The 19,072-nt window shown below is 32.4% G+C and overlaps 2 protein-coding genes across 2 annotated transcripts; both read left to right on the forward strand.

The window, feature by feature from the left end:
- Positions 1–1,931: 1,931 nt before the first annotated feature.
- Positions 1,932–6,794, forward strand: LOC123902469 (cellulose synthase-like protein G2). The gene is made up of 8 exons (XM_045952196.1): positions 1,932–2,952; positions 3,024–3,131; positions 3,408–3,530; positions 3,841–4,053; positions 4,167–4,266; positions 4,403–4,572; positions 4,901–5,248; positions 6,024–6,794. Exons 1-8 carry the CDS (start codon positions 2,335–2,337, stop codon positions 6,573–6,575), a joined length of 2,232 nt encoding a protein of 743 aa, XP_045808152.1. The 5' UTR covers positions 1,932–2,334; the 3' UTR covers positions 6,576–6,794.
- A 2,734-nt stretch (positions 6,795–9,528) lies between these two features.
- On the forward strand, positions 9,529–14,408 carry LOC123902470 (cellulose synthase-like protein G2). Its single transcript, XM_045952197.1, has 8 exons — positions 9,529–10,228; positions 10,326–10,433; positions 10,824–10,946; positions 11,130–11,342; positions 11,460–11,559; positions 11,706–11,875; positions 12,107–12,454; positions 13,492–14,408. The coding sequence occupies exons 1-8, from the start codon at positions 9,611–9,613 to the stop codon at positions 14,041–14,043; spliced, it is 2,232 nt and encodes a 743-aa protein (XP_045808153.1). The 5' UTR covers positions 9,529–9,610; the 3' UTR covers positions 14,044–14,408.
- The last annotated feature ends 4,664 nt before the right edge of the window (positions 14,409–19,072 follow it).

Raw genomic sequence — 19,072 nt, forward strand, 5'->3', positions numbered from 1 at the left:
TTGATTCGTGGTGGTGGTGGTGACAATGTTTGATATTATTGGAATGATGCAAAAAATATGTCAGGGGGAAGAGAGTGAGGGAAAGAGAAATGCATAATGTTTGGTTTTAAAATGAATGGAGAGAATTGCATTTTTGTTTGTTAGTTAAGATTTGACAGCATTTTTCATGTGTGATTATGAGTTTGCCAACGTTGTTATTAGCTAAGAATACGAGAGATTAATGCTGTGCTTTACATCTAATGTTGTGGTTTACATCTAATGTTGTACTCTATGTCCTCCTTTGCTAAAACTTATGCTAGCGTTTTTTTGTATTCATGCATTGGTACATATTTAATAGTCTGATTAAAATTGAATGGTTAAAATTTTAAGAGTAGGGATCTGTATCGATTTCAGGAGCAAGTCTCAATTGACTTACTCCGCTTAATAGCTCGATATAGACATTATATTTCTTCAATCCAACCGTTGAATTCAAAGATCTCATTGAGTAGACAAACTTCATAAATTTTTATAAAAATTCAAAACCGTTTGATACTTTTTCAAATAACTTCAATTGAAAGTACGACAAACTTTTAAAAAAATCATTAAATTTCAATAGTCTGAATACATAACTACATTTTTTGCATTTTTTGGAAAGATTTGCATTATTTTGTATTCTGAATGAATTGTTTAGACAAGAACAAATCTTTATCTTGTTAATCGTAAGAATGTGACCTTTTTATACTAATACTTGTATTAGTATTAATTTGGTTAAGAGTGATCAAAGTATCACTAGTTCCTTCAAATTAAGAATGGTCTTAGCACCACTATCTCTTTGATTTGAGAATGGTCTTAGTACCATATTGGAATGACCTCAGTGTCATTATATTGACTGATATTGTAGTATCATCAATACATTAGTACCACATGTGGTATCGTAGTACCGTTGATTCATAGATTGATGTCGTAGCATCAATTTGAGTGGTATTGTAGTACCACTGAATCACCGATGAATCATAGATTGATGTCATAATCAATTCGAGTGGTATTGTAGTACCATTCAAGAATGTGTATTCTTTAACCGATTTCTACCGTGCAGTAGCATATCGGTAGACAGTTGTTACTGGCTGTTTTATCCTGGGGACGGCGTGATTGATAGTCTGCTTGCACAATTTTGGACAGTGCCACAAAACGTCTTAAAGAAAGCGACCTAGTCCACGACTCAACCCAGTAATCTCTTCGGTGACTGTAAAAATTATTTTTTAAAAGTTTTTTAAATCCGAAAACAACAATTTTAAGACGCTTCGTTCTGCCATGACTACCGAAAAAATTATTGATTCAGATTATAATGTCGCTGACTATGACAAACGATTTCGATTTGAAGGGAATCACTTCAAACATTAGCAACATAACAAATTATATATGAACTTGGACATATCTATCCCGTGCATGGCACGGTTTACCACAACACAATTATGAGGCCAAAACTGAATCCATATCAAACGTTACATCAAACATATATTCTACAAAATTGCATGCCAAGTATAATATTGTTAAGAGGCATGCTATTTTGACACGATTGTGTCTTAAACGACTTTTCAAACATGTTACATTGGTACACCTTAGACCATACATTTGTCTTTTCTGTGTCACGGAATATTTACATGAAATATCTAAAACCTTATCATCATCCTAATAATTGAGGTGAGACTAAACAACTAATAACTATATAAAGTCTTTCTAATTAATTCAAATTGAATATATAAAATAAAGTGGACTCATAAAAATAATATTTTAATAAAAAATAAGATGAGTCTAAGAGGAGAGAGAGATAATTCTTATTTTAGAAGTAATACCTAATAGGTACTCAAGTGGATGGTACTCTAATGATAGTACCTAATAAGTATTATAAGTACCTAATAAGTACTACACCATTGAAAATGGTCTCAGTACTTGCATGCCACTAGTTAAGAAAACAAAAAAAAAGTAAATTTTATATTGGAAGGTGGATTCTTTATACTTTTAAAAAGTAGAAGCACCATTAAATGTTACTTGGTTCAGTGGTGATTGACGTTGGACTTGGTAGGAAGGACCACGGTTCGATCCCCCGCAACTGCATTTAGAAGGGGATTGGAACCACTTGATGTCAGAACTCGCCCCGAACTCTGAACTACTAGGACCCCTTCCCCTAAGAACTAGAGAGTGAAAACAAAAAAAAAGAAAGTAGAAGCACCAAAAATCTTTTACTTTATTTAATTCCTTTAATTAGTGTTCCTGAAAGGCTGTGATACTAGTCTCCTTATATAAATAGTAAGAGTGAATAAACATTCCATAAACCTTTAAACCAATTATTCCACTATGAGTTCAATGGAGGAGGAGACACTTCCTTTGAGTATCATCCATGTCAACAAATCTATAGTTTTCACCAATAGGTTCCACATTCTCATCCATTCCATTGCTATATGTTTCCTATTTTACTATAGACTATGTTTCTTCTTTCAAGACTCAAAAACTAGAGAAACACCATTGTTACCTTACCTTCTAGTGTTTTCATCTGAAATATTTCTCTCCTTCCTTTGGATTCTTGATCAAGCATATTTTTGGAACCCGATTAAAAGAACGGTTTTTCCGGAACGGTTACCGGAAAATGACAAACTTCCACACATTGATGTGTTTATATGTACTACTGATCCAACTATGGAACCTACTTTAGATGTTATGAACACTGTTTTATCAGCTATGGCAATGGATTATCCACCTGAGAAACTTCATGTTTATGTTTCTGATGATGGTGGTTCATCTATTACATTGAATGGTATGAAGGAGGCTTGGAAATTTGCAAAGTGGTGGATTCCTTTTTGCACAAGATATAGAATTTTGTGTAGGTGTCCTGAGGCTTACTTTTCGGATTCGGAGAATGATAGTGATGATTTGACTGAGAATGTTGAGTTTGTTGCAGATAAGAGAATTATCAAGGTAGATTTTAAATGATACAGCTTCACAATTTTTGGATTTTATATATGATAGATGTTTTTCTTAATTTGCAGGAAAAATATGAGGCTTTCAAAGAAGGTATAATAAGAGTAAAAGAAGATCAGGACCACTTTGGAGATACTGCTAGTATAACAAGTCAAAATCATCCATCTATTGTAGAGGTATAATGTTTACATATACAGAATTTTCAAACTGAAAATAGACTGATTTTGAATCTCAATTAGTTTCTTCAAAATTCAATTAGATTTATTTCCCCGTGTAAAATGTGTATCCTCTGCGTGCAACTGAAAAGACGAATTCCTTGAGTCGGATAGGATCACAATGAGCCGAAAATCTCTCTTGGTCAAAAGTTTTAACGCTGCCACAATTTATCTCATACTATTTTCTCCGTCGTGTCATTGTTACATATATTTGAGCAATTGATCTCATGATGACAGGTGATTCAAGAAAATAGCAGCGGTGAAATAGAGCAAGTGAAATTGCCATTACTTGTATATGTTTCCAGGGAGAAAAGGCCTTCTCATCCACATCATTTTAAAGCTGGAGCCCTCAATGCCCTTGTAAGATCCTCTGTATCTACTGTGATCAGTGATAACTTAACTTAGTCCACAACTATGAAGCATGCCGAAACTAGTAACAATTTGAGTAAAAAGAATAATTTAATGTAACCACATTTGTTTGCATCATGTCTCGGACACCAGACACGACTTCAATGTGAAGTGTCGGTGCTACATAGGTACAAAAACATGAACAAAAAACCTTGAATTTTTCAATGATATGACACATTGGAATACAAGACCATTCTCAAGCCTCTTTAAAGATTTACAATCAACTATATGATTACTTATAAAATATATATCATTCTTGCAGTATCGTGTCTCGGCAGTGATTAGCAATTCTCCATATACTCTAGTGCTAGATTGTGACATGTTCTGCAGTGAGCCAGCTTCAGCAAGACAAGCAATGTGTTTCCACCTTGATCCGAAGATATCAACTTCACTTGCTTTTGTTCAATTCCCTCAGAAATTTCACAATATAAGCAAGAATGACATATATGACAGTCAGCACAGATCAGCTTACAAAGTAAAGATTACCAAACAAGAATTCAAATTTTAATATTATTGCATATAGTCTATAAATATCTTCAAAACTATGTTAGGGAATTTTTAACTTTCTTTTTTTGTCCACAACTTCAGGTTTTATGGCAAGGTATGGATGGACTTGACGGACCCTTATTATCTGGAACTGGATTTTATATGAAAAGAGAATCATTATATAGGAATTACAAAATTAAAGGTATATATAACATGATGATTTATTCAATTTCCTTAGTTGAAATGTTGTAACTTTGGACCAACATACACATTCATAGGCACATTACATACTACTGGTACTAGTACAATACTCATTCATTCTATGTTTTGAATTTCAGACACTGATTTTGAACTCCAAGAATATGTTGGCACATCCAATGAGTTCATCAAATCATTAAAGCAAAATTCTACTCCAAATATAGTCAATGTAGGAAGTGCATTGCCTATAGAAGAGACTTTGATTTTGGCTTCTTGTAATTATGAAAATGGAACCAAATGGGGTATAGAGGTATGCCAGGTTTTATGATTTAAAAAAAACTGTTTAATATATTAATCTACATAATGCATTTCAATTTAATTATTATTTAATATTATATATGCATGGGCAGAGCCAACGCCCAGCAAGCCTGTACAGTTGCCCAGGCTCTGGCCAAAAAAATTGGTATTTTTAGGGGTTAGTTTAGGGCAAAACTGAGATTTTTAGAGGTAAATTTAGGGCAAAACTGAGATTTTTTGTTGAACTATTTATATATTATGTCACATGTGAAATTTTGTCCGGGCTCTATAATTTTTTTGGCTCTGCCACTTATATGGTATGGCTTCTTGCATGCTTGCAGGTTGGCTTTTTGTATGGTACTGTATGTGAAGATGTTCACACTGGAATCATGCTGAATTGCAATGGTTGGAATTCAGTTTACTGTGATCCACCTAAGCCACAATTCCTTGGAAATAGTACCACTAATTTGAATGATTTACTAATTCAAGGCACTAGATGGAGCACTGGATTGCTTGAAAGTGGTTTAATCAAAATTTGTCCTCTTTTAAAGTGCCCTTTAAGGATGTCTTTGCTGTATAGATTTTGTCTTACATACATGACAATTTTCCCTCTATATTGCTTGCCTCTTTGGTGTTTGGCTATTGTCCCTCAGATTTGTCTACTAGCTGGAGTTCCTCTGTACCCTAAGGTAACTATAAAAGTAATTCATTTACTTTGCCTTATAATTATTATTTTTCTGGCAAATGGGGTTAGATGATAAGACATATGCAGCACCCTAAATAGATAAACTAAAATAAAATGAGGCTACAAAATGCGGGGGCATATACCTGATCCAGTCAAACTACGCACAAGTGTATGATTCAACTCGAACGGATAAAACAAACAGACAAATTACACATAAGTGATCTATAACCAACTCAACAGGTAAAAAGGAACGAGAGCACAGCTGCACAAGTACAACCCACCACAAGCACAACCCAGCGAATTCGTGCACAAACTAAGCTGCAAAGAAAAATGTGGTGTGTACACAATTGCAAGTACAAATCCAGAGACGAGCCTATTTCCAGAACGTCAACATGATAATGGATCCACAAACCAACAACTTATAACGACGATCAATATCAACAGTAAGTAAATACGGCCATTTCTAGCTAGCCACACAGTCAGACAAACGTGGAGTATTGACTCGGATAAACGGAACCAAACAGTTCCAAACCCGAACTAGTTGAAACAGCCCCAAATCCTCTGGTGACAGTGGAAAATCTGAAAACGACTTGAACCTGCAGAGAACATATAGTTATACACACGTCATAACTTATTTCTAGAAACTCTTCTAAGTAGTCTTACAAGTGCTTAAGTCAGGAGATAATAAACTCAAATAATTCAATCAAAATTCGAAACAGTTGTATTTGTTTCGAATATTGTACTAACATGTCTATTTTTTTTTATAATTTCCATTTCAGGTCTCGGAACCATTTTTCTACATTTTTGCATTCATCTATGTATCAGCTCAAACCAAACATTTATTTGAAGTCCTCTCAACAGGAGGAACATTAAGAACATGGATAATAGAGCAAAGAATGTGGATGATAAGATCAATAGCATGTCATCTATATGGATTTTTAGAATTTTTAATGAAGCAATTTGGTTTAAGAGAGGCTAGTTTCATGCCAACAAATAAAGTCAAAGATGAGGAACAAACAATGCTTTATCAAATGGACAAATTTGATTTCAGAACATCAAACATGTTTCTTGTACCAATGGTTTCACTTCTCACAATCAACATATTTTGTTTCATAATTGGCATCTATAGAGTGTTGTTTGTAGGAGAGTTGGATAAGATGTTCATACAACTTTTCCTGATGGCTTATATCATTGTTGTCAACTATCCAATTATTGAAGGGCTTGTTATAAGGAAAGATAAAGGACGAATTTCTCCTTCAGTGATTGTAACATCTAATGTCTTGGCCACAATCATCACATGTGTATTCTATCCTTTACTGAGGAAGGTGTAAATGGTCATTTCTTTATGGCTAAAAAGACTGTTCATTTTTGCTTTTAATGTAGAGTAGCAATGTTGTGTAGAAAGGAAATATAACCAGATTATAACAGCATAAATCGATGGTTATTAGATGGAATAAAGTGATATAGAGTTCAGACTTCAGAACTAGTGTAAAAAGTTAAGAGCCTTTTATAGTTTGATTTTGAAAAAATGAAATAGGCCTCTTTGGCAATTTTGATTCCTACTTGAAATTACCCATTGTAGTCATATATACTCTTTTAATTTGCTTAATTTTTGGCCATCAATTAAGTAAACTTTTAATATTTAACGAAACATTGATATAACTTATTTACTTATGCAGTTATGTGTGATTCTAACATGACTTCTGTGGTGGTTTGATATTTTGGTTGTTGGTGACTTGGTGTGGCTCACTAAAATGGATACTATTGAGTTTAAGTGTGAGTGATTAGTCTCTTATCGGTTATGAATGGATTGTGATCCTCTTCGAACCTGATATTTGGATAATAAGATTGTTGGTAAGTTGTTGTGTATGGACTGTTGGTGGTTGATGGTAGTTGTACCACGTTGTGAATGGGGTGGTACCTGCACACACTCAGACAATCAAGTCAGTAAGCGTCGAATGTGAGAGGCATATTTAGGGTTAGATTTGTGTACCTGAAGTAGCCCTTGGCAAGCTTTATATAAGGAAAGAATTAGAATCTCAAATGATGATTTTCTGGCTGACTTCCAGTTTTGATGACGTTTCATTGATGTTATGTGACTTTTTGGATTTCTCTTTGACATGTGTGACCTATTTCCTGTTTTAAGGCGACAAAAACAATGAATACTTGCTCTTTTCCAAGGAAAGGTGTTTCACTGTTGTTGAGATGGCGCCGTTATTGGCTTGGTTCCAGACCTTGGGGTTGTCTCTTGTAACCATTGGGCTAAGAGCAGGGGCGTCTCCGAGTTTTAGGAGGCTCTGTGCAAAATATAAAAGTGGCCCCTTAATAAAAAAAATTAAAAAAATTATCGATTTAAATTGCATATCATATAAAAAAAACATTCTTGTAAACATATAAATTATCAATATTAAATCTTACATTAAATTAAATGGAACAAGAAATACAAAATAATTATCTTTGAATATAACGTCAAAAAGGAACATCATAATCTAAGATTAAATTTTATGCAAAGATTAAAATGGACTAGAACTATATTTACGAGTATAGATAACTAATATATTGATACTCATGATATTTATGAACATTAACAATATATAACTATTATTTTAGGGCCTAAAAATTAATCTATTAATATACATCTGATATTTTATAGGTATAAATAATATATAAGTAATATTATAGGACCTCAAAATTTTGAGTTGATGCCCTCAAAATTTTGAGGCCCTATGCCGTCGCACACCTCACACATGTATGCGAGCCTCCTCTGGCTAAGAGTCTATTAGTGTTTCTTTGTTTATTTCATCTATATGCCTCAAGCTCTTTGTGCTTCCCAATTGTACATTATGCGGCCGTGCTTCACATTTTCTATTATCTTCGGGAAACTTAGTTCCAAAGTTTTTTGTTTCCATCATCTTCTTCCTTAGAGTTACGTGTTTACTCTTGTGCTGATTGGGATGGTGATCCTATTGATCGTAAATCTATCACATGGTTTTGTATCTTTCTTCGAGATTCTTTCATCTCTTGAAAGAGTAAAAAACATATATTGTATCTGTCTCTCTCTTACTGAAATTGAATATTGTGTTATGGCATCCATAACTACTGAAATTGTTTGATTGCGTTGGTTACTTTCACATACGAGTGTTCTTCTTTCTCAACCATTCATTTTAGATCGGATAGTCCTGATCAATTACCGCGTTAACGCAGTTACTGCGTGAAATCCTTTTCCATTACTTTGCCCGTTCATTTCATTCTCTTGCAGATTGCTAATTTATTCATGAAGATGCATTCTTTCAAACGTTTTCATTTTTTGATTGACAAACTCTCAATGCTCCCTACTAATGTATTGTGAGTTTGAGAGACAATTATATTATTAAGTAAGGGTAATTTGGTCTTTTTCGATCTTTAATTTAGCTCATTATTTTATTAAAATTCTAGCATGAGAAAGGATATTCTCTCTTTTAGTCTACTTTATTCTCTATTTTGTATATGTACCCTACAATGGGTAGTACCCATTGTAAAAGTTCCTCTATTTAGTGAGTATGGATATAATTTCAATTTCAAGTGTTTAAAAATCAAAGGCGGCTACAAGATTGATTTTTCCTGCTGTGCGAGCCTGCGACAGTTATTGTGACAGACAAATACAAAACTGCAGTCAAAATACAACTACTTTATCAAATCTCATGCGATAAAATTCCAAGATTTATTAGTCAGACATCAATGTTTCAAGATTTATTGTCACGTGTTCTACAAAAGTTGCATGACAATTGACATGTAATATCGTTAAATGTCAAACATGCTATACACCTTAGACAAAGAATAATCACTTTCTCTTCTAATAAAATTGGTCAAGTAGTAATTGGCTGGATTTGATAGGAAAGATTACGGTTTGATCCGTACAACTGCATTTGAGAGAGGACTGAAATCACTTAATGTCAGAATTAACCCCAAACCAGATTAGGCGGTTCAGTGAGTCGAATACTGATGGTAAAAAAAAATAAAAATACTATACATTTGATACCAATTGATACAGGTGGCAAGAATTTTGGACACTTAAACAGGTGGTCAAGGATTTTGATCCTTAACTTTTTTAAATGAAAAAAGTTTAGTTGAAATGGAATAATTCATCTTTTGTATCACACAGATTTCTTGACGAAAATTAGTCACAGCTAAATATAACATCATAAACAAACAAAAAAAATCTATACATTTGATAATGTTTTGTCTCTTAATTCTGTGAGAGATTGACATAAAGTATACTATAAAACCTTATCATCATCCTATGACATAAACCAACATTTCATAAATAAACATATAAAGATTAAGAGTGAATATACATTCCATAAACCTTTAAAACATTAATTCTACTATGAGCTCAATGATGGAGGAAACTCTTCCTCTGAGTATCATCCATGTAAACAAATCTTTAGTTTTCACCAATAGGTTGCACATCCTTCTCCATTCCATTGCTCTATGTTTCCTATTTTACTATAGACTATGTTTCTTCTTTCAAGACTCAAAAACTAGAGAAACACCATTGTTACCTTACCTTTTAGTGTTTTCATCTGAAATATTTCTCTCCTTCGTTTGGATTCTCGACCAATCATTTCGATGGAATCCGATAAAAAGAACGGTGTTTCCAGAAAGATTACCAGAAAATGACAAACTTCCTAACATTGATGTGTTTATATGTACTGCTGATCCAACTAAGGAACCTACAATTGATGTTATGAACACTGTTTTATCAGCTATGGCAATGGATTATCCACCTGAGAAACTTCATGTTTATGTTTCTGATGATGGTGGTTCATCTATTACATTGAATGGTATGAAAGAGGCTTGGAAATTTGCAAAGTGGTGGATTCCTTTCTGCACAAGATATAGAGTTTTGTGTAGGTGTCCTGAGGCGTACTTTTCGGATTCAGAGAATGATAGCGATGATTTGACTAAGAATGTTGAGTTTATTGCAGATAAGAGAATGATTAAGGTAGATTTTAAATGAGATTGATTTTTAATTTTTGGATTTTAATTAGGAGGAATTATCTCTTGTTTTATTTTATATATTTGATGTTAATTTTTTGCAGGAAAAATATGAAAATTTCAAAGAAGATATAATGAGACTAAAAGACGATCAGGACCACTTTGGAGATACTTCTGGTATAACAAGTCAAAATCATCCATCTATTGTAGAGGTATAATGTTACCTGTACACAATATTAATTCAAACTGAAAATATAATCTTTGCAAAAAATTGTCGGCTAATTTTTAATAATTGCATATGTGGCAAGACATGCTAATGTGGCATGTAAGTCACTATCCATGTGTGTGTGGACTTTGTCAAAATCAGTGGGGGTCAGCCTTTTGCAAAAGGCCTGATGCCTGAAGTTACGGGCCAAAAGTGCTATTCTGAAAGTTTGAGGGTCAAAATCGCAAAGTTTGTGAAAGTTAGGGTGACCAAAAGTGCAATTTAGCCTATTTTTACCTTTCTCTTAATTCTATTTTTTTTTATTCCTCATGTCATTGTTACACATATTTGAGCAATTTTTATCATACTAAGATCTATAAATATTGATTGGTGGTAGGTGATACAAGAAAATAGCAGTGGTCAAATAGAGCAAGTTAAATTGCCATTACTTGTATATGTTTCCCGTGAGAAAAGGCCTTCTCATCCACATCATTTCAAAGCTGGAGCCCTCAATGCCCTTGTAAGATTATCTTTGAAGCACCGACACAGATACGGACATGTTGAAACTAATAATAATTTGAGAAAATAGAATAATTGAATGTAACCAGATATATGACGTGTCTGACACCGGACTCACCTTCAATTTGAAGTATCGGTGCTACAATCAACTATTTGATTACTTAAATATATATCATTCTTGCAGTATCGTGTCTCGGCAGTGATTAGCAATTCTCCATATACTCTAGTGCTAGATTGTGACATGTTCTGCAGTGAGCCAGCTTCAGCAAGACAAGCAATGTGTTTCCACCTTGATCCAAAGATATCAACTTCACTTGCTTTTGTTCAATTCCCTCAGAAATTTCACAATATAAGCAAAAATGACATATATGACAGTCAGCACAGATCAACTTATAAAGTAACGAATACCATACAACTAGACTTCAAATTCTAATAATATTGCATATAATCTACAAATATCTTCAAATTATCATAGGGAAGGTTTATACTTTATATATTTTTTCCACAATTTCAGGTTTTATGGCAAGGTATGGATGGACTTGATGGACCCTTATTGTCTGGAACAGGATTCTATATAAAAAGGGAATCATTATATAGGAATTACAAAATTAAAGGTATATAGAGCATAGTTACTTATTCAATTTCTTTCTCTAATTGAGATGTTGTAACTTTGGAACAACATGAACATACATATAGGTAGATACTAGTAGTACTAGTACAATCCTTAATTCTTATTCATATTCTTTGTTTTGAATTTCAGACACTGGTTTTGAACTGCAAAAATATATTGGCTCATCCAATGAATTCATCAAATCCTTAAAAAAAAACTGCACTCCAAATTTAGTCAATGTAGGAAATGCATTGCCTATAGAAGAGACTTTGATTTTGGCTTCTTGTAATTATGAAAATGGAACTAAATGGGGTACAGAGGTATACAGATTTTATGATTAAAAAAGTGAACACTCCAGTACGCATCTTATTTGGATATGTACCAGTATACCACCGTTGAGGTGGATAATTCTGATAGGTCGAAAACTTAATAAATACTTTTTGTGAACCTATTCACCTCAGCAGTATACTGGTAGATATCCAAATAAGATATGTAACGAAGAATCCACCTTAAAATATTAACATACAGAATGAACTTCAATTTGTTTGCAGGTTGGTTTTTTGTATGGTACTGTATGTGAAGATGTTCATACTGGAATCATGCTGAACTGCAATGGTTGGAATTCAGTTTATTGTGATCCACCTAAGCCACAGTTCCTTGGAAATAGTGCAACTAATTTGAATGATTTACTAATTCAAGGCACTAGATGGAGTTCTGGATTGCTTGAAAATGGTTTGAGAAAAGTTTGTCCCCTTTTAAATTGTCCTTTAAAAGTGTCTCTACTACAAAGATTAAGTTTTACATATATTACATGTTTCCCTCTATTTTGCTTGCCTCTTTGGTGTTTGGCTATTGTTCCTCAGATTTGTCTACTATCTGGAGTTTCTCTGTACCCTAAGGTAACAACCAAAATTATCCATCTCCTATGCCTTATGAATTTTTTCTTTATTTTGGTCCTACATAAACAACTTAGTTAAACATATAGCATAAGTGTTTATCATATAACTGTTATGTATAAGCTATTTTTATAAAGTATAAAGTATTATTGTTTTTAGGAAAATGCTAAATAGTGCTTCCGGGGCAATCTTTAAGCATCTTAAATAGTAAGTTTTTGTTAAAATTTTATGGAAATGAGTGAAGTCAACGTATGTTCATGTTCATGTAAGACAAAGGTCTTGCTAAACAGTGCCCGCGGGGCACTCTTTAAGCATTCTATTTAAATAGTAAGAAATAAAAACTTACTAGATAAATTATTTCTTTAAGTTTTTGTTAAATTAATTGAAATGTTTAATATTTTAGATAAATTATTTCTTTAAATAGAATGCTTAAAGAGTGCCCCGCGGGCACTGTTTAGCAAGACCTTTGTTTTTATAGTAGTTGTTAATCGTTTTCATCACCTATCATGTAGAGTTCATTATGGAAATAAGCTAAAAACAACTTATGACATGTCGTAAGTTGTTTCCATAATTTTTCTGAAAAAACTCAGTGTTTAAGGTATAGTAGATATGATCAAATAAGTCAATTCAAATTGTTGAAAGTTTTGTTCCCCTTTTGGAGAAGGCAAAATTTATTCAAGATATGTAACCCACTTTTATATGAATGTATCCAAACATAAAATCATTTTATATTCAACTCAATGACAGAACCAATTTTATAGTGTATGTTTGGTACCAATTAACATAGTATATGTTTGGCATCACGGTGAGTATGTCAGAATCACGGTGACCCACTGTGATTTTGCAGAAGCTACAGAGTGTAATTTCTGCAAAATTACGGTATTTCATCATAATTCTAAAATGCCTACCATATACCAAACATAGGCATGCTCAATTAATTCAAAATCAATTTTTATAACGCCAGAACCAATCCAATCACACAAATTTTTGCTTCAAATATTGTACTAACATGTCTATTTTTTTTATAATTTCCATTTCAGGTCTCGGAACCATTTTTCTACATGTTTGCATTCATCTATGTATCAGCTCAAACCAAACATTTATTTGAAGTCCTCTCAACAGGAGGAACATTAAGAACATGGATAATAGAGCAAAGAATGTGGATGATAAGATCAATAGCATGTCATCTATATGGATTTTTAGACTTTTTAATGAAAGAAATTGGTTTAAGAGAGGCTAGTTTCATGCCAACAAATAAAGTCAAAGATGAGGAACAAACTATGCTTTATCAAATGGACAAATATGATTTCAGAACATCAAACATGTTTCTTGTACCAATGGTTTCACTCATCACTATCAACATATTTTGTTTCATAATTGGCATCTATAGAGTGTTGTTTGTAGGAGAATTGGACAAGATGTTCATACAACTTTTCCTTATGGCTTATATCATTGTTGTCAACTATCCAATTATTGAAGGGCTTGTTATAAGGAAAGATAAAGGAAGAATTTCTCCTTCAGTAGTTGTGACATCTAATGTATTGGCCACAATTATCACATGTGTACTTTATCCTTTTATAAGGAAGGTATAATGGTTTTTTTTTTTTTTTGTGGCTAGAATTTCACTTTTTAAAGTGAATAAGTAGGAGTACCAGGATTCGAACATTGGTCCTTTATATTACATGTAATATCCTTTCAACTGAACTAGAGTCATAGGACAGTATAAATATAATGGTCATTTAATTATGGCGAAAAATATTTATTAATATTTTGTTTTTATGTAGAGCAGCAATGTTGTCTAGTAAAGAAATATAACAGCATAAATTGAATATAGCTATAGGACGGAATGAAATGATATAGAGCTGAGAACTATACTATTGTGTAAAAGTTAATGAGCCATATAGTTTGAATGTACTTTTAAAAAATTAAAAATGAAATAAATAAGCGTATGAGGCAATTTCGATTCTCACTATTAATTCCCCATCTTTTATATTATAAGCTTGTATACACAAGCAAACTCTAAACCCTAATTTGTTTTCTCTGTTTTCCCTCTATTTTATCTTGCAATTTTTATTAAAAAATAATACAATTTTATCTTGAATAGGATTCGAACCCGCAACCCTTCAGTGCAAGGCAATATTTCCAACCACTGTGGCAAGTATATCAATTGTGATTAAAATTATGTGCAATAATTGATAAGCATCATCAATTTTAAAAGTATATCATATCAAAATTATTGTTGACTATATTATTCATCACGAAATATTTTTATGTCTTTCGTGATCAATGATTTTTTTCTACCGGATCATAAATTTAGAGAATAATTATCATGTGAGATTTGGAAAGTTATTATCACGTGTAATTTGAAAATTTATTATCAAACTCAATTATGCTAAATCAATTTTTTTTGCAATACAACAAAACACAACCATAGTCATGTCACTAATTACATTCATTATTTTGATTTTAACATTGCAGATTTAATATTAATCGATGATCAATTGATACAATATGCACTAGCAGACCAATTGTGATTTAAATTATGTCCACAATGTGTTAAACTCCATCAACTTTCATAGGAAAGATTTCATACGACAATTAAGCACCATCAATTTTCATTGCACAATTTAAACAATTAAAAATCTATAATATCTTATATTATAAGCTTGCTAACATAAGCTAACCCTAAACCAAATTTTTTCCCCTCTCATTTTCTCTTTCTTTTTATTGCAGCTTTATATTAAAAAAATACAAATTTGTCATTGAACATGCATCCCTTACTTACAATAAAACCTTTCAACCGCTAAAACATGTGCTTCAATTATGAAAGAATTTAGGAATCCTAATATGTTAACCCTGTTTTCATTAAATTGGAACGGCGGAATTAACCACAATTTTTATTTATTTATGGATGTCTAATTAAGTTTATGTTCTTGATTATGTCTTTAATTTTTTTTAACCTTTAATTATCATCAATTTTTTAACCTTTAGTTATCAGTAATTTTTTTTAATAAGTAAACAAAACGATGGAGTTCCAAAATTATTTAAAAAATATATAAAATATAAAATAAGCACATAAACAAATATAGAATAATTAGTCCATGAAATTCCCTATACTACTCTTATTGAAAATGCTCTTAGAATTTTTGTATTTTATTTTTTATTGTTACATATTACACCTAATTAGACCCATGCACCGCATGGGTCAAAGTTCTAGTTTTAATTATAATATACCTTTTCATTTGCTTGATTTTTGGTCGACTTTTAATATTAACAAAACATTAATATAACTGTCAAAAAAAAACATTAATATAACTTTTTACTTGGATGTGATGCTAAAATGATTTACAAGGTGGCTTGATAGATCGTTGGTGTGGCTCGCAAAGATGGTCAATATTGAGTTCAAGTGTGATTGGTTAGTCATCTCGCATTTAATATAAGATGGTTAATATTTTGTCATCTTTATAAGAAGTTAAAAAATTTAGATGGTTGTTTTTTTAGCCCGCTGATATATTCAAAATCGGCAAAATGTATTATCGAAAGATAGCTTTCAATAGTATTTTCTCAGATAAAATGCTATATTAAAAAAAAAAAATTGGATCAAATTTGAGGGGTTCTTATTAGTTACATATTTTCTTAACTTATTTTTTGTTTATCACTTTTTATCTTGTTTTTATGAATATTTTAATTTTCTTTTAAAAAATTGAGACAATCCTCCATCCCGTCGTAAAACAAAAAATTTAACTTTAACTTCTGGTCACTAGTCATGCATCCTACTCCTTTCTACCTGTCAAAAAAAAAAAGTACTCCTTTCTAGATAAATTATTGACGTGGTAGGCCATTTGAGCTTCCTGGCTACCAATAAGGGGTGGACAACGGGCCGAGCCAGACGGGTTCGGGCCCAAAAACACCACCGGTCCAATCTACGGGTGAAGATATACAGTCCACACCGAACCGTTTTTTGCTTCGGTTTAAACGGGTTCGGTTTGAACGGGGCACGGGCCAAACGGGTGGATTAAAACAGGTTGGCTCAGTAGTAAAAAAAAAATCTAATATATCTTCTTCCAATCATTTTTCTGCAACAAAGAAGAAAATATCCAGGATGGGTTTGCACTTTCCATCATTTTTGAAGCAAAGATTAACCTTGGTTGAAGTCATTAGCTATAATGGGTTTGTACTTTATATTAGCAGAGTGATGAATGGCGTGAAACAAAGGTCAAGTTTGGTTTAAATCTATTGAATGGGTTTGCAACTTTGAAGTGAGATGAATGAAATAAGAATATAATGTACAAACTGAGGGTGAAGAAGAAGAGAGAAATTGAAGGGACTAACACAAACTCACTTTGACAATTTTTTTATTTGATTTTAATTTGTGGTGTAAAAGTGAGGTGAGATCTATAATGCATAGTATGTGTAACAATAAATGTATGCTGATTTTCTAAGTATATATATATATATATATATATATATATATATATATATATATATATATATAGAGAGAGAGAGAGAGAGAGAGAGAGAGAGAGAGAGAGAGAGAGAGAAAGAGAATGTATATTATGAGAATGATATATTTATATGAGAATGATTTAGAGCCATTAGATTAAGATGTGTGGCTGAGAATAAAAGACAACCCATGTGCCTTGATGTAGTGTATCAACCAGAGACTGAGTTTTCATTTGTCCTTCATGCGAGTTTGCATGACAACCACCACAACCCTTCTTCTCACCCTTTGTTTTCCATACTCATCATCACAACCCGTTTGTCTTCTTCTCTATCCTGAAGTGAGAATAGTGAGAATGTTTATTAACCGCTCTTTAGGTTTTTGTCCATTTCTAATAAAGTTGCAGTAAATACTATTTATTAGTATTCCGCATGTAAGATACTATTGTCCACTCACGGGTTGGTTTGAGTACCCGTGGTTGGGAAAATATAAACCGAACTCTTGTGCAAAAACGAACTCTAAAGACGAAAGAAAAAGCGTTGATGATTGGTACCTAAGATCCAGAGAAGATTATGTGACCTAAGTCGCGGACAGGGGTAGTAGTGGTGTGGTGTGATCCACGAGATAATCATTATTATACTTTCTACTAGCCTTCTGTGTGTAAGATACTACTCACCACTCGCATGTCGATTTGGGTACCTGTGGTTGGCAAAATATAAACCGAACCCACCCACCAATGTTCGCAAAAACCATTTTTATGCTTTTCAACCTATTTTACCAATTGAACCCAGCCCGTTTTCGGTTTTACATTTCGATTTATGCGGATTTGAACGTTTTTTTGGTTTTTGTTCATCCCTAATAAAGTTGTTGTAAATAGGAGTGGTGTGTGTGGTGTGATTCACGAGATAGTCATTATTATACTTTCTATTGGCCTTATGCGTGTATAATAAACCGAACCCGCCCACCAGTGTCTGCAATCCCCCCCCCCCCCCTTTAACCCGTTTTACCAATAAACCCGACCCATTTCGGGTTTTACATTTCGGTTTTATGCAGATTGGGCCGGTTTTTGGGTTTTTGTCCATCCTCTGGTCCTTGTTATAAAAAAATAAAAATCAGTTTTTAGGTTCAATGAAAAATTAATGTATGTGACTAAATACATCAATTTTCCAATAAATTAAAAAAGTAATTTCTACTTATAATAGTGATTGGAAGGTGTACTACCTAACCTATTTTTTTTGTTACAAGGGAGAAAGTATATTACCTCACAAATACCATGTTTCTAAATTCTACCGGTCCACCTCTGTCAAGTTAATTTGTTTAAAATAATATGATAAAAGTTTGGATTTACTCTATTTATGTATTTTTTTTTATTTATTGTTACTCCCTCGGTACAAAATTAATTAATATATAAGTTGTTATGAGAAAAAAATTTATACTAAATTATAAAGTCGCTTTACAATATCAATAAAGTATTTAATATTATTTTTTCTATTACACCTTTAACCAGGGTTGTTAAAATCACGATTTAAAACGTAAAATCATAGTTTTTTAGTTTCTAGGTAGCAATTTCCGGTTAAATCGATGGTATAATCGTTTTGGGTAAAATTGTGAACTGACACGATTTTGAACGATTTAAATCGTGGTAAAATCGGTGAAATCGTGTAAAATTTAATTACCTTATTAATATAAATTCATAATTTTTAAGAGAAATAGATAAATTAAATTCATAATTTATATTACCTCCGTCTCTAATTATAAGACCTTTTTTGACCACTGCACGTACACAATTTTGATCACTAATATCTTTAATTGTCTATTAGTAAAAATTATAAAAATTTAATATTTTGAAAATACTCATCAAAACAAATTGAACAACATCTTATATGATAATATTTACATTTATATATTATTCAAAAAATACGATCAAAACAAGATAAATGAATATTTTGTCAACCAGGGTTTTATAACTAGGGACCGAGGTAGTAAGAGAAATAGATACAAATAATTACCTTATTAATAGAGTCCACTTAATAAAATTGATCTCACTAATCTACCACAACCATTTAAGATAGATAAATTGAAGAAACTGGATATGACGGATAGGGACAGTTGGAGCAGCAGCTCTTCATAGTTGGTCCCTATACATAAATATTCATGTGCAAACTTAACATCACAACAAA

The sequence above is a fragment of the Trifolium pratense genome, linkage group LG1, assembly GCF_020283565.1.
Source record: "Trifolium pratense cultivar HEN17-A07 linkage group LG1, ARS_RC_1.1, whole genome shotgun sequence".
Classification (NCBI taxonomy): domain Eukaryota; kingdom Viridiplantae; phylum Streptophyta; class Magnoliopsida; order Fabales; family Fabaceae; genus Trifolium; species Trifolium pratense.

Coding starts and splice junctions, on each gene's coding strand:
- LOC123902469 (XM_045952196.1), top strand. CDS start 2,335: ATGAGTTCAATGGAGGAGGAGACACTTCCTTTGAGTATCATCCATGTC. Junction 3,531..3,840: donor CTGGAGCCCTCAATGCCCTT/GTAAGATCCTCT, acceptor TCATTCTTGCAG/TATCGTGTCTCGGCAGTGAT. Junction 4,573..4,900: donor GAACCAAATGGGGTATAGAG/GTATGCCAGGTT, acceptor GCATGCTTGCAG/GTTGGCTTTTTGTATGGTAC.
- LOC123902470 (XM_045952197.1), top strand. CDS start 9,611: ATGAGCTCAATGATGGAGGAAACTCTTCCTCTGAGTATCATCCATGTA. Junction 10,434..10,823: donor ATCATCCATCTATTGTAGAG/GTATAATGTTAC, acceptor GATTGGTGGTAG/GTGATACAAGAAAATAGCAG. Junction 11,560..11,705: donor TAGGAATTACAAAATTAAAG/GTATATAGAGCA, acceptor TTTGAATTTCAG/ACACTGGTTTTGAACTGCAA.